We start from the raw sequence: 15,218 nt of genomic DNA, 5'->3' as shown, positions 1-15,218 counted from the left end.
GCCCAGGTGAAGAATGCAGATGACTCCTTTGCTCCACTAATGAAGCTGGGATTTGCTTCCCACTCTCGGTCCAAGAGCTTTTTTGCACAAACACAGTATTTGTGGCAGGTTCATCCCACCCCACACTCCCAGGGCTCCCTCCCAGGGATGCTGCACAGGCAGCAGAGCAGAGAATTTGTCCAGCTTGCAAGGAACTAATCTGCCCAGCTACAGGAGCTGCACATTTGTCTGACACAATTAAGTTGCTTAAATCCAAAATACATTGCTCCAAGGCATGCAGCCTTCCAGAGCCTTCTCCCCTCTGGACCTTGCCTGCAGATACAATAGCTCCTCTTCTCCCAGATCACTGCAATTAACTCCTCATGCTCTCAGGAACAATTTGAGCTTCAGCAGGAATTGCTGTGACTTCCAACCTCTTCCTTCTAGACCACCCTGGGCCGTGCTTGCACTGAGCATCCCCTCAGAGCTCTGTGGGTACAGGTGAGCAGAGCTTGTCACCCCCAGCCATTGCTGCCCCAGGTCCTGGCTGTGCTCACACCGCCTGTGAGAAAAGGGAATGGCCAAGTTCAGGCTGCTGGAAAGCCATTTTTTAGTTAGTACAGAGATCACAGACTAGGTGATAACATCTGCTTCAGCACCACCAGCTGCTGAAACCCGCACCAAAGGGAGGGGAGCTGTTGGGGACTGTGACAGTCTCCATCCCTCCGTGCAGGTACATTGTGGTATGAGTTGCAGGGCCTGGATCTCTTGGGAGGTTTCCTAGTGAGGTGGCAAACACACGTGGCTGATCTCACTGCAAAATGCAGCTTTTTTTGTTGTGGCAAAGACATAACAACCCAATTTCTTTACACCGCAGTGTAACCAGATCCTTCACTGATGTACGGAGGGAGCTGCAGCTTTGCCTCACCACTGACCCCAAGCAGAGTTTCCAAAGCTCAGTCCAGCATAGAATGGTTGTGGTAGGATTTCATCCCTCCCTTCCCTCTCCTTTACAGCAGTCTCTCTTACAATGGGAGGGAAGGCAGAACAAAAGCTGGAGATGCCACAGCGACGGCGCAGGTGTGCAATCAATCCATAATTCTATATAAAAATGCTGGGAAGCACATCCTCCCCCAGCCAGAGGCAGAGGAATGCTCTGCATCTCCTGGAAGCAGCAGATGCTCCTCAGATGGCTGCCATAGGCCCCCAGCTGGCTTTGGGGTTCACACAACCTCTGGAGAAGGTCTTTATCTTTTGGGGCAGCACAAGCATCAGGCCCAGGTTCCTCTCTGAGTGAGCAGGAGCAATTTTAGATTGCTCTGATAATTACCCAAGACAAGAGGTGCATTCAAAAGGGGACTGTGGGCACCCACAAGAAGTGCAGATTGGATCAAAAGAGGGTCACATCACTGCTCAGCTCACAGGAAAGGGGCCCACCATGCTTGGCACACAGGCAGCAAGAGGCATTTTTACAATTTTTTGTGCCTTTTTTTTTTTTTTTTAATGAGGATGAGAAGGCAGACTTGGCTTGGAGGGTTTCAGGCTATTTTTTGTTTAAGCCTGTGGAGAAAATCTGGAATGAAAACTTTCATCAATAACTCCAGCAGGTGCCCAAGGCAGTTCCTTTTAAGCTTCAGCTCCTCCAGCCGAGGAGCAAAGGGACAGTTCCATTAACAAAGGCCCCTTTTATCCACGGCGTTAATAAACACTTACTGAAAGTGTTAATAAAAAGAAGCTTTCCAGAGCCTGAGCTACGACCCCAGTCCATCTCAGCTCACTGCATTTTCAAGCTTGGAGGTTTCACAGAGTATTCTGAGTTGGAAGGCCCCAACATCACAGGATTCCTTCCCAATACACGCTCCTAATTTTTTTTCCTACTCTAAATAAACATATTTAAATACAGACTTTTATTCATCACAAACAGCAAAACCTTTCTTCCTTTCTCACTCACTTTAAAGGCCGAGGAGGGGAAGGGAGAGGGACTTGAAGAGAAGAAAACCCTTTGAGAGCCTGCAGCCAGCAAGTCCCGGTTCTCTCACTGCTCCCGAGCTTGGTTCCAAGTTTAATAAAGGTGTTTTGTCTCCTTGCTTAATAAGTGGAATTACCATAGCAGAAAGCCCAGCGGGGGAGAGGGATAGCACGGAGCATGAGTAATCACAACTGGTTTCAGGCAGGTTTTGCCATTTGGGTCCTGTTTCAAGGTTATGATGACACAGCGCTACAGGCTAGTTTGGAGCTACCATAACTCCTGCCAGACAAGGGGTTGTAACTTACAACGTGCTGTAAGCAGGGAGAACCACTGGGACACAGCAAGGAGAATGTCATCCCAGCTGGGAAGAGAGGTTTCCTGCTCCATAAGTTTTATTCCCTTATTTTATAACGCAGCCTTGTGCTTGCCCTGCTATACTTTGCACAGGACAGCGATGCAGCCACCTCCAGCTCACATCGGGTGATTTAAATTCCCCCTCTGACAACCTGTTTCACACCTTCATCCAGTACCTGCCAAACTGGGTTGCAAATACTGCAGCAAGACAAAATTTCCTGGCAAATCCATGGAGGAGAAACTGAGCTTTCAAAGAGGGAACTGATATGGGCCAGGACACGTCATGGAAAAAGACACCTGGACAGAAAAAGCTGTGACTTATCACTGGAAACAGGGAACTGCAGCAGATCCAGTATCATCTGCTGAGGACCTGCTGAGGGGGAGCAGCCAGCACAGTGCACCTAAGCTGTACTCCAAACCTTCCTCCAGCAACTGCAGCTGTGGCATGAATTTAGGGAGCATAAATTCCCCCCCTGCTCACACGGCAGGGGCACAGCCCACCCACAGGGGTTGCAGGGCAGCTGCCAGCCCCTGGTTCCCCCTCGCCTCTGCTTTGAGCCTCTGAGCCCTGCAGCAGGTGAGTGACCCCAATCAGGGCTGCACATCAGCTTTTCATTCCTCTCTCCTTAGTCACCACACTGCTGCCAACACAGACAGACCCTGTAGCTCCATCCAGCCCCAGCTCCTGCCTCAGCCACAAGGTGTTATCTGTATTTATTTCTAGCAATAGCTCACCTTTCAAAGGGAAATGTTTTCATTAAACAGCACCACTTCAGCAACCACAAACAAACAGAGACTTCAAGCCTAAGCCAATTCTCTGAAACCTCCACAATAAATACCAGGTCATCCAGCGGAGTACAACAGGCAACAGCCCTGTCCCACAGAACACCCAAATCCTCTTTAAATAGGAAAAACTCTTAAAGGTGTGACAGAAAGGATGGAGGCAGCCAGGCATAAGGGTTTCAGGCACCCTGTGCAGTGCTCTAAGCTGAGACCAAGTCTGAGCCAAGATGCTAAAACCAAACTGGTGATCTCCAGGGTCAGAGCTGAATCCCCCACCATCCCCAAGGGAGAATTACCCTTGGTAAAAGCAGCACACTCAGTCTTGGGTTGATAAAACCAAGCCAAAGAAATGCTCAAAACCACAGAGCTTCCTCTGCAGCCTGTGGGCCAGCTAGAAGAGGTTTGTTGACATTTCTATCCTGACCATTTCCCCATTTTTGAGGGCTTCATAATGACTGTTTTGGCATTGCAGGAGGAGGAGTGGTGCCTCCTCTTCCACCAACTCTGCTGCCAATGAGAAACCCTGCAAAAACAGGATCTGAGACCCATCTGCAAAGAGGCATCCAAAATCCTGGTGAACCCAGGGAGCTGCAGGTACCTGACACAGTCCTGAGGCTCTGCTTTCATATGGCAAATAGTGCACCCACTGTTAAATATATTACCTGGTATTACATAAATACAGATGGGAGAGTATCAGCTCTAAGGGAAGGACCACCTACCCCAAATACACATGACAGTGGACACAAGGGATCTCCGAAGAGGGATCACAAAGTGATGGGAGGAGCAGAGAGAGAAGGGCATCAACTCCCCAGTCCATAAATTTGAACACACCATCTACACATCTCCTGGAAAGCTTTTAAGGGGTCTGTAACCAAAAGGTGTAGATAACCACTGCCCCAGACATTCCCTGACACCAAACTGGGGTGCTGGGGGGAAAGGCAGGACTGTCATTCTGTCCATCCCAACCCAGAGCTCGCCTTCTTCTGCAGGGAAGGCAGTACCACCCTTGGAACCCACTGTCCCTTCAGAGACCAGTCCATTTCTTGTTTATTTTTCATTTTAAATGGATTAGACATGTACAAAAGCCTCCCTTGAAAAGAAACAACCAAGATGCAAAAAGGATGGGAAGATCCAACTGCGAGGCGTCAGCACTAATCCACGTCAAAGGGCACGCTGTCAACAACTCACTGTGAACTTCCAGGAGGGAAAAAATGCTCAGAATAAAACAGTTAAGACCAGATAAGCGTTTGTCATTAATTATCTGGAGTCAAAGTTGGATTTCTCAACAACACAGCCAAGCCAAAGCAAGCACATTAATAACAGAACATCTCTTACAGGGAGCTACACGCCAGGCATGCAGCCTGTCCTTGGAGGGAGAAAGGCTGGAGGCAGGTGGAGGCTCTGTTTGCTTTTCCCCGATAACAGGTATTTAGTTCTCGACGTCACTTCGCTTTATCGTAGCCTGAAACCCGGCTGAGCAGCCCGGCTCCACCCCCCCATCTGCTCCCTGTGCCAGCTGGCCCCGTGGCTGAGGGGATGCTGGGCAAGCCACGGCCATGCCACACAGCCCAGCAGCTCCCCAGACCGACACGGGGACACCCACCCTGCCCAGAAACTGGGGGGCACCGCTGGAAAACCCCACAGGACAAATCCTAACACGGCACAGCTGTTCAAGGGAGGGGGGTGCCGGGAGCTGGGATGGCTGCGCTCCCATCCAAGTCAACTGTTGAGCTGAAAAACAAGGCAAATCCCCCCAGATCCTTCCTCGAGTACTGGGAGCAGCAGGAATAAAAAAAAAAACAAGTGGCCTTGGCAGGGAAGGGCAGAGCACGAGCTGGGGAGGCTCTGAAGACATCGCCTGTGTTGGCAGCAAGTGAGCAAACACCCAGCCCAGGCAGGAGCCGACAGGTCGCTGTGCTCCACTTCAGTTCCAACAACCCTCTGACAAACAACCTGGAGCAGATCCTCCACATTCTCAGGATACCCTGGGGTCCTCACTGCATCCCAGCCCAGCTCCCCACAGCCCTCAGGCTGCAGTCTGGGTGGGAAGGGGAGCATGGGAATGCCCCCACTCCACCCCACCCAGCCACGCTGTTACCAAAGGCTCCGGGTCCTTTCGCCATCCAGCAACACTCCGAACAAAAGGCACCACAAAGGTTGGGTGCCTCTGCCCCATTACTCACACATCTGCCATCGAGGCATGTTTGGGGGAGGCAGTTTGGTTCATAGGAGCCACATCCAAAAATCCTGCCTGTTCCCTCAGCACCCACCATCCCTCCTGATTTTGCCCCCACATAACTGCTCAGGTAAGCATGTCTCTATTTTGGGGCAGAGAAAGAATATCCTAAAAACCAGTTTCTAACGTTTGCTTTGTTCCAGGTGATAAAAGACATGAGTTTTAGCAAGCAGAATATATATATATATATTACAATATATATGTATATCTATGTATCTTTTTTTGAAATAGAGGGAAGAAGGAAAATGGAACCATTGAAGTTCTCATGGTCCAAGGAGCTTTGAAAAATCTGGAGGGAAAGAACAGAACATCAAGTTTAAACCATTTTCAATGGAAAAGCCCATTAAAGGAAACAGGATCTTTTGCAGAAAGATACATATTTTGCTGATTTTGACAAAAAGGCCTGTTCAGAGGAAGAGGAAAAAAGCTTTCATTTAAATGTTTTCAACTAGCATTGCTTTGCACCTTTACAGTGCTGCTCATGAAAGCATCCTCACAAACCTGTTATTGCTGGAACATGGTGTGCCCAGGGAGAAGGGGGGTGCAGGCAGGGGTTTGGAGACAACCCTTGCCTGTACCATGGAGATGAGTAGGTATTATAAAAGTCAGGGGGGGGGGGGAAATATGTATTTAAAAAAATAATCAACTTCTTCCCCTCAATTTTGCCCCTAGGGAGGGGGAAATGCTGATCCTCCAGCTCACAGATGGTTCTTCTGAAACAACCTCCCGGTTTCCACCCCGTTGGCCATGTCTGGTGATGGGGAAGGATTTGGGAGGAGGGATGAAGGATCAGGCTCTCTCTCCTTGACGTCAGCAGCAGCACTGCACATGCTGTGCATGCCATGGGATGCACCACGGGATGTGGTGGGTATTTCCTGGGATGAAACATCACCTTTGCCCTCCGATCCCTCCCCAGCCACAACCACAGAGGAGGAAGCTGTGGGTCAAGCACACACCTCCCCGGCAATTAAAATCATCTTCTTAATATCCCCCAGTCCCAGCCATCCTGTGACAGGCCACAGAAAATATTAATTACACCCTTTCCCGTTCAGACCAGTTTCTTTCTCATTCAGGTGTTGCTGGACCTGAGTCAGAGCCAAGCTGGCATTCAGCAGTTGCACACAAGGGAAGATGGAGCATCACCTAAAAGGTTGTTGTTCCACCTTGTATCTCCCTTGAAACTTCACACAACTGCACACACAGCAATGAATTTAGAGTAATGCCACCAGTGAAATGCACAAATTAATAGCAATAAAGTGTAAGTGCTCCACGTGGCTGCAGCAGAGCCAGTGCTGGGGAAAACGACCCATGAAGGCTTAAAAACCAGCACACGATGAGACCACTGGGAGACAAAAAAAAAAAGGCAACAAAACAAACAGTCCATTTCAATCTCTTTCTCATAAAGAGCCAAAATGAACCCAGGAACACATCAGAGAATAATCATTTAGCACAGATCAAACAGGAGAACTAGCATATTAAAAATACATGCAGCATTAATCAGCTACGCAGAGTTATGTGCCATCATTTCCATAAATAATACAGGATCAAAGCAGCCCAAGCAGCACTATCAGTTAATATAGTCAGCCAGTCAGTCAAAATAGAGTAAAGCTGCCTGAAAACTGAGGCTGTATCATTTGCCAGGAATAAAGCAGATTCATCTGAGAAGTGGCACGACCAGTTAAACGGGTAAAGGTTACCAACAGCCTCCTCGTCACAGGGAGGTGATGCCACAAAGGAAAGAAAAAAAAAGAAGGAATTAAGGGTTAATGCAGCTTCAAAAAGTTATTTTAAAACAATGAGCTTGGGGAATATCAATATATCTTGTCTAATGGTAACCCCACGAAGAGCCAAGGTGCGGGGGAAAGGTGGGAGGACCAATCCTGCTGGGAGCATGGCCAGTGGCTGGAGCAGGGGTGAGCCATGGGGTGCAGCCTACCCAGAGCCCCTGCCCAGGGTCAGGGCAGTGCCAAGGGGCTCCCCTTTGCCCAGGAGAAATCTCCCTGCTGCAGAAACCATCCGTCCTGCTCAGGGTGAAGGCTCAGCACCAATGGCCTTTAAACATCCACCCATCCATGCATAGAAAATGCCTGTGTCATTAAGCCTTTTGCTGAAAGGCTGCAGAGCCATTTAGCTGCCTGATTTTTAAAACAGGCATGTGGAGCAGCTCGAGCTATAAATAGCAGGGATGGTTGCCTCGTCATGTGTCTGGGGGCTTATTTATAAGGACAGGGGGCAACTGAATTAAAAATGGTAAAAAAAAAAAAAAGAAAAAAAAAAAAGCATCTTGGACTTCTCTGCTTGAAGTCCAAGATGTCAGATGGGGAAAAAAAAAAAACCTTCGAGGGTTTTTTTGCTTTTTTTTCTTTTTCCAGGCGCAAAGCAAATGCCCATCGCTCATGCTCAGACTCTGAATCAGTTACATTTACAAGGCAAATCGTAATTCATACAGCAGGTGTTCAGAAATAAAAAAAAAAAAAAAAAAATCCTCCTTTAAGCAGCACAAGACCGAACTAAGGCTTTGCATTAGTTCATGCAGCTCCGGGGAAGTGCCTCATTCACTGAAATAGGACCCGTGTGTGTGAAGCAGGAGCAGAGATCTCAAAAATCTGTTCCAGAGGGGGAGGAATAAAAGCCCTAAAGGGCTGGAGCAGAGCTGCTGCCAAATAGGAGGGCTGGCAGCCTGCGTGGCATCAGGACCCTGCTGCATTTCGGGTGACGAAGGGCGATAGGAATTTTGCATGGGAAGATCCGGGATGAGCATCAGCCAGAGGAAGAATTCAGCCTCCAACAAAAGAGCCGCTCTGGGCAGCTCAAATGGTCCCCAGGCGATTAGTGGCCCGGCAGAGTGTTTGGAGGGTCTATTCTTCGCAGGCAGCAAGGCGCAATCCCGGGAAACCACGTGGATCCAGCATCCCCCTCTCTGTTCCCTGCTTTTATTAAATCGCCGGAGAAAACAAGGGGAGACAGCCAAGCTGCTCCCAGCCCTTCAGCGCCAGGACACCAGCCAGCTGGGATGCAGGAAAAGCTGGACCACTTTTCCAGCATCCCTTGCTGTGAAGAATCAGGGAGAGGAGCCATGGGGAAACAAGTGACCCCATCAGATGAGGTGACAGCGTCCACTGCTTCTCCAGGAGCCAAGACCAGCACCATTGGGAAGTTTCCTAGTGAATAAGGGGGAAAATGTTCTGCCAGACAAATGAGGTTCAATTATTCCAAGTCCAGAATATCTTGTTAGAAATGCTTCCCGACTGACAAGCTCTAATCCAATAAAAGACCCTTCCAGACAAGCCCTGCTGGGATTTTGGGAGCGTTTTTCCCCTGGCAGGGACCCAGAATCCCCCAACCCCACACTGGGGATGGATTTAGCCCCAAAGCACAACAAGCACATCAATCTTACAGGACAGCCTCGAGGCACAGGACTCTCGACCTTACTGGAAGCTTAAGCAGAAGCAAAGCAAGAACAACCATTTAATTTCAGTCTGACCGAACCCAAAAGTCAAATTAAAAAAAAAAAGCAAATAATTTCCTGTGAACCAGAAATCTGGTTTTTAGCCAGTTTAATGAGACTGAATTGCAACTGGTTCTGTTCTCCTGCGGTGGTGGAGACACAGGACCCCCCAAGGCAGGGCAGATGGCTGGAGTGCAATCTAGCCCTTAGCTCATAAAACATATTAATATCCCCAACCAATTATAAAGTGCCAGACTCAGTCCCTCTGGCCCCTACTCCCACTGAGCAATGCCTCGCTGCACAAGGCAGCCCTGTTGAGCTCAGACATGCAGCACCTGCCAGGGCAACAAAGCCTGTGGCTTTCCAGGACCTCTGAAGCAAGTCTGAGCCCTTGCTCCATCCTCTGAGATCTCAGAGCTTGATGAAATCTCAGGTGCAGTCAAGGTGCTGAACAACAATCCAGCTCCTTAACATGGCTTTTTTAATTTTATTTTATAAGTGCTTGTCAGAGGTAAAGCAGACGGAGCCTTCCCATCCAGCCAGACGGCTGGAAGAGAAATCCCTGCCTTCAGCACCCGGTCTTGGCATGAGTTCATTCCTAACACTGGCAGATGCATCACACCACCAAGATCCTGGAAGCACCAGTGAGCACCTCGGATGCACAGCAGCGCTTCCTGACAGTCAGCTGGTGTCAGCTCCACAAATGTTAGTGGCACACAGTGCCCCGGCCCTGGGTATTTATAGGCCACGGGCTCTCATCAAAAACCTCTGAAATCTTTCCCCTGACTTCAGCAGACTCGCATCCGGGCCCTCTGCTCCTCAGGGACAGCTTGTTCTGTGCTTCCCTGCCCACAGCCACGGGGTGTGGGATGTCCTGGATGTCCCTGTCCTCGTGCTGTGCTCACCCACAGGCAGCTGGTGAGGGCAGACTTGGGGACAGGCTCGATGCCCACCATGACACAGCTGGGCAGATCCCAGGATGCTGCAGCCACCTCCAAGGCTGCACTGGAGCAGCACAAGGACCACGGTCCCCTCCAGGATGGGGTTGTTCACCCTCTGAGTTACACCTTGGTGTAGCTCACAAGATGAGCTCTGCTGCCAGCCCAGCACCATAACCATAACCACAGTGGTCCTGTCCCCCCTGGCACAGCCAGGCAGTCAGCAGGACGGAGGCCAAGGTGCCTCTCTGGGAACAGGCAGCCCCAGGAGGATGCTCCAAGGGCAAAACCAACCACGGACCAGGAAGCTCATCCCACACTTGGCCACACATTTCCCAGCTGTTTGGATAGACACAACCTTTGCACTCCATGCAAACCCCAGTCAGTGTTGCAAGAGTCCTCCTGGTCACACTCCAGCACTGTCCTGACTGTCCCAGCCATCCTCACAGAGCCCAGAGGACCAACAAAGGCACTGGGACACCTCCTGCCCACCACACAGCTTCAGACAAACCACTTTATTCCATGCTCCAGCACCTTTTCCCACCCCCCCCACAGGCTGGTGTTTGGGTATTACCAAGAGCAGCCAGATAAATAACATCACCACACACTGCCAGTGCCATTTTCCAAGATGGCATTTTCCAAGTGGCAACTCAGTGATGTGATGTCTGAATCTCAGCTATCATTTAAAATAAAAAAAAAAAAAGCAAAACCTCAGCAGAGAGAAGATAACAAACAAGACCTTGGATGCTCTGTAGATCCTCTAAAAAATATCCTGATATTCACGAGCGTCGTTAAGTCCCAGAATCTCAAAATCTTGAGTCAGGACAGTTGGGTGCATCTGATACAAGAATGACTCAGATGGGAACGTGGAGGCAGGGAGTGACATTTTCTGCTGTGGGCAACATCCCTTTATTTTAAGCTCAAAGCTACAAACCTCACAATTTATTACTTGATTGGAAAAAGCCACTCTCTGCCCTGGCTGCTCCTGTACTCATCCCAAGGAACAAGAACCATCCTCCTTATCCTCAGCCTTCATATCCATAACTTCATTTCCATTTCTTTAAATAAATTTAAATCCTGCTGACACCTTGAATACAAGTTATCTCAGTAAACACATTGAACACAATCCCAAGCCCTCAAACAAGGACAGCTTAAGCTGCCTTCCCAAGCAATGAGCAGGAGGAAAGCTCCAGCTCATCCCTCTGGCTCCCTCTGATTGTCTCCCACGGGGTCAGAGGTAGACCAGGGGCATTCAGGTAGGTATCTGCATGAACCCATACAGAGGTGGGAAGACCTCTACCAAAGGGGGTAATGGCTCAATGGGAAGAGGGAAAGAGTCATCCAGAGCTACAAAAGGGACCAGCACTGGCACAATGTCCTGAAACTGCCCTTCAGCAAGCTGGCTGTTTCTGTCCTACCAGGATTTGAGAGCTCCCAACCCCTCGAGGAACACAGGCCCAGTATGGCAGGGTCTGGCTGCTGATGGCTCCATGGCTTGGACCAAAGCCTTTTCCCCACAACAATACTGCTGGTACTGCAGGAACACCCCCCCCAAACCTGCCCCCTATACCTTGTGCAAGCATGGGGTGCACAGTCCTGTACCTGCACAAAAGTAAAACCCTCCAGCTCTCCAGCTGGATGATGAAGAGTTGAAGCCAGCACTCACCAGTCCCCTCCTCGCCCCAACACCTCCCCTGCACCCAGACAGTCACCCAGGTCACCCCCAACACCCCCGGGGATTTGCCAGGCTCCTCTTTACAAGCTAAACCCATCAGCTAATCCCACCCAAAGCCACAGCCTCCACCCATTGAGGGGGCTCTGGCTGCACCCCCTCCTTCTGAGCTGCAGCACCTCAGCAAGAGGTGGCCCCATGCCAGAGGCTGGAGACCCATCAGACGTCACTGCACACCCTGACTCAGCTTTCACACATTTCCGTAGCAAATGTGACACCTTCCCGTGGTTTAACTGCTCTGAGCCACTGGGCCATCTGCATTTCCTGCCCTGTGGCTGCAGCAGAAACTGCTCATTGTCCCCTCCTATGAGGTTCAGAGGTGAGGAGTCAGACCCAGCATCATTTCTGGGAGCTGGTGACCCTGCAAGGCAGGTGGAGCACAACAGAAACGCCAGGGAGGAAAGAAGGCAACAGCTTTTGGGATCTGAAACATTTTGTACAGTCTAAAGATGCCAAAACCCAAGGTTTGGGTGCAACTCCTGTGCTGACCCAGGCTGTGAAAGGAGGTTTGGGCTTTTCAGCCCACCCGTCTGCTGTGCATGGGGCTGGAAAAAAAGAGTCAGAACAAAACACCCTTCAAGGAGACCCACAGTGTTCAACAACACCCTACAGGAACGGGTGGAATAGAGCAGTTTTGTTCTTTATGGAAGCAAAGTCCAACCAGAACCACACTGGCCACAGGAGCCACATCTCTGCTCCAAAACAAGCACCCACCCAACAGCCATCCCCAAAACAGCTTCCCCAGCAAAGCTCCAGCTTCTGCTTGAAACGAGACTGCTGTGGATAAAAGGAAGAGGCAGAGTCTCCCTGGCGGGTGTTGGAGGCTTTGGTGATAAGGCAGGGGATACTTCTAAGCTTGTCTCCACAAACACGGGGATTAGCAATTTACTTCTCTTAAAAACAAAATCCGGGATTTTAACATGATCACAGGCTCGGAAAGAAAAATAAACATCACGAAACTGGGAAAGGGAAGAAGAGAAGGAGAGTGGAGCAAACAGGCAGCTCAGTGAAAGCTGAAGTGCGTCTTAAATAGGAATGAGAAATGCATTGAAGTCTGACTTGAAATCTTGGTAATGCTGAGCAACACTGACTGTGAGGACTCTCACACCCATTTCTTATCAGTGATAACACCATGGGCATTAAGGGAAGCCTTTCTAATGATGTGTATGAGAAAAGACCCATTTGTTTCATGCAACAGAGCATATAATGCATTAATTACCTACTCAATTGGAAAAGTAATGTTGAAAACATGCTTGCATTAAAGCTAAAGGAGGGTTTCAGCTAAACCCATTATGTTCACTGGCTTTGCTATACCTTCAGTGCTTAATGCTCTTTCAGAGCAAACCTCTGCACAAGACTCCAGTGTCACAGCAGTCATGGTAGCACAGAAAAGCCCCATAAAACCCACAGAGACCAGCTCCCACACAGACCCCAGCCATACCACCCACCCATGGCACCTCCACAGGCTCCCACATCACACAGGGGGATGCTGCCAAGCCCACCATCTCCCCCCACCACTGCCTCATCCCCCCTCAGGTGCCCTAAACTCCACCCAGCCCACGAGCACACCAGCAATCCTTCATCAGCCAGGGCTAATCTCAACCTGTCACACTCAGGACTAACAGACTGGGCTGTTGGAGAAGACATAATCTGCCCGTGTGTTCCTACCCTGGCCATCACTGCAGAGTAAAGGCACCAGAGAGCAATTCTGAGATCAAGTGGCTGTAGCCAGTAATAATTAGCACTTTAAAACTTCAAAGGGTCATGCTGGCCTCCACAACCCGAGCTCAGCACACCCAGGGATAGCGGGGAGGAATGCTCATCCTCAGTGCTCCCGCTTCCCAAGGGAGAACTGAAACACAGGGCTGAGGGTGCCCATGGCAGCATGAGGAACAGACACAAAATCCCCCCCAGCTTGCATCTCTGACAGCTTCTATGGCAGAAGACAAAGGATGTTATGTGAGCATCCCACATAGGCATCTGGGAGCACCCCAAGCCACTGCTAAACCAGTTGCCTCCTGCCTTGCAACAGTTGCACTTGTCCCATATGAGAGTGATGCTCTTAATAAACCCATTGGAGCCCAGGGGTGGGAGAGACGATGCCACCTGATACTGATGGAAACAAACACAACACAGGAGGTCAGAGGGGGAAATGTGCTCCAGGAAGCTTGGGGTGGGTACGTGCATCCCCCTGGTTGGCACCCAGAGGGTCACACTGTGCTGCACATGCCAGCGAGTTGTTCAGTGGACTCAGTTTGATCGTGGCACAACAGAGGAAACTGCTTCTGCTTTAAGAGCACTCAACCCATCCTACCTTTATCAGAAACTCCTAATCTTAAGCCATTCTGTTTCTTCCAGAAAAAGCAAAGACAGAAACCTCAATGGAAAAAAAAGGGAAGTAAAGGCTGAAAACAAGCAGCTCCAGATCTTCAGCTGATTTTATTTCTAGCCAAATAAAACAAGTTGATTAAACCACTTGTTCAGACTGCTAAAGCTACCAGAAGAGCAGAATGCATCCCTTTCACATCAGAGGAAGCTCAACGCACTTAAACCAAACATCTTCCAGGAGAAGAGAAAAAATAAATACAAAATAGGAAAGGATCAGCACTATAGTACTTGCATGTGTCTGAACACAAAGCTTTGGAAATGCAGAGCGAAGCCAAGTTCTCTGCTAAAGTAAGTGAACAAAGCTCCATACAAGGACTCCAGCAGAGTTTTGTCTGCTTAATCTATAGGTAAACTGCAGTCTCAGCTTTGAAGAGCATCAGTGTTTCCATCTCCCTGGGAGTGACCAGCACTGTCAGTGTACGACACCCAGCGAGAGCTTGACCTGAGAGCTCAGCCCTCCCATCCACCCCTTACCTCTACCCTCCTCACACTCTTCATTGATAATTTATTCCCATTTATTCCCATTGTCACAGCACCTTCCTCAGCTCTGTGTAAGCCCTGGAACACAACAGGGTCAGGATGAGACCTACTGAGGTGCATTTCTCCCAGCACAGAAGAACCAATGGATCTTTCCTGCCCTCACACACCCACCGGGTACCACAGGAGTGTGGGGTTTGAGCTGCAAACATACCTTCTGGCACAGGTAACAACAAGGGCTCCAGGGACACCAAGTCATCGCTAACCTCACTCTCCCTGCTGCCGGCACGTGGAGCTGGGACACCGGGAAGCCTTGATGCTCACAGAGCTACTTGACCTCCAAGGTCCCACCGGGGATGCTCAAGGCCAGCACCCACCCTGTTGGACACTGCCCCGATACAACGGTGATGGCGAGGACGTGTCTTCACCTCCTCCACGGGGAGCACAATGCACAGCGGGGACCGCTGCCGCGAAGGATGCTTTGGGCAGCCTGGACCAGCACCTGCCCCGCTGCTCCCCCCAAACCACCAGTGACACCTGTAACACCCTCGGCATGGCAAGGGCATGACACACCCGCCCTGCCAGACCCCATCCCGGGGTCGGTACCCCCGCACCCAGCCCCAAGGTGGGGAGGGTGTGCCGGGCACACGGGGCCGAGATGCTCCGGGGGTCCCACCCCGCGAGGGTCGCTGCAGCCGGAGGGGTCCGGGGAGCCGCCGCCCCGTCCCCGGCCGCGCCTTTGTCCGCCCGGCGGAGGATGGGGAGCAGCCCCGTCCCGCTGACACCCCCCGCCCCGCCACGGACACGCGTGGGCCGCTCACCTGCGGGGCCGCTGCCCGCCGCCTCCTCCTCCTCCTCCTCCTCCTTCTCTTCTTCTTCCTCCTCCGCCACCGCCTCCTCCTCCTCCTCCTCCC

At 50.6% G+C, this 15,218-nt stretch overlaps 1 protein-coding gene across 1 annotated transcript in view; it reads right to left on the bottom strand.

Moving 5' to 3' along the window:
- Window positions 1–15,174, bottom strand: part of MEGF9 (multiple EGF like domains 9) — a gene marked incomplete at its 5' end in the record, with an annotated part of 46,640 nt that extends 31,466 nt beyond the window's left edge. Inside the window, one exon of the mRNA XM_027649856.1 lies at window positions 15,126–15,174. Coding sequence (XP_027505657.1) covers window positions 15,126–15,174 — 49 coding nt within the window. The remainder of the gene's footprint in view (window positions 1–15,125) is intronic.
- Window positions 15,175–15,218: the final 44 nt, after the last annotated feature.

The sequence above is a fragment of the Corapipo altera genome, unplaced genomic scaffold (assembly GCF_003945725.1).
Source record: "Corapipo altera isolate COAL_440 unplaced genomic scaffold, ASM394572v1 268, whole genome shotgun sequence".
Classification (NCBI taxonomy): Eukaryota; Metazoa; Chordata; class Aves; order Passeriformes; family Pipridae; genus Corapipo; species Corapipo altera.
Note: the sequence above shows the minus strand (reverse complement) of the source record. Positions and strands in the feature narration are given on the sequence as shown.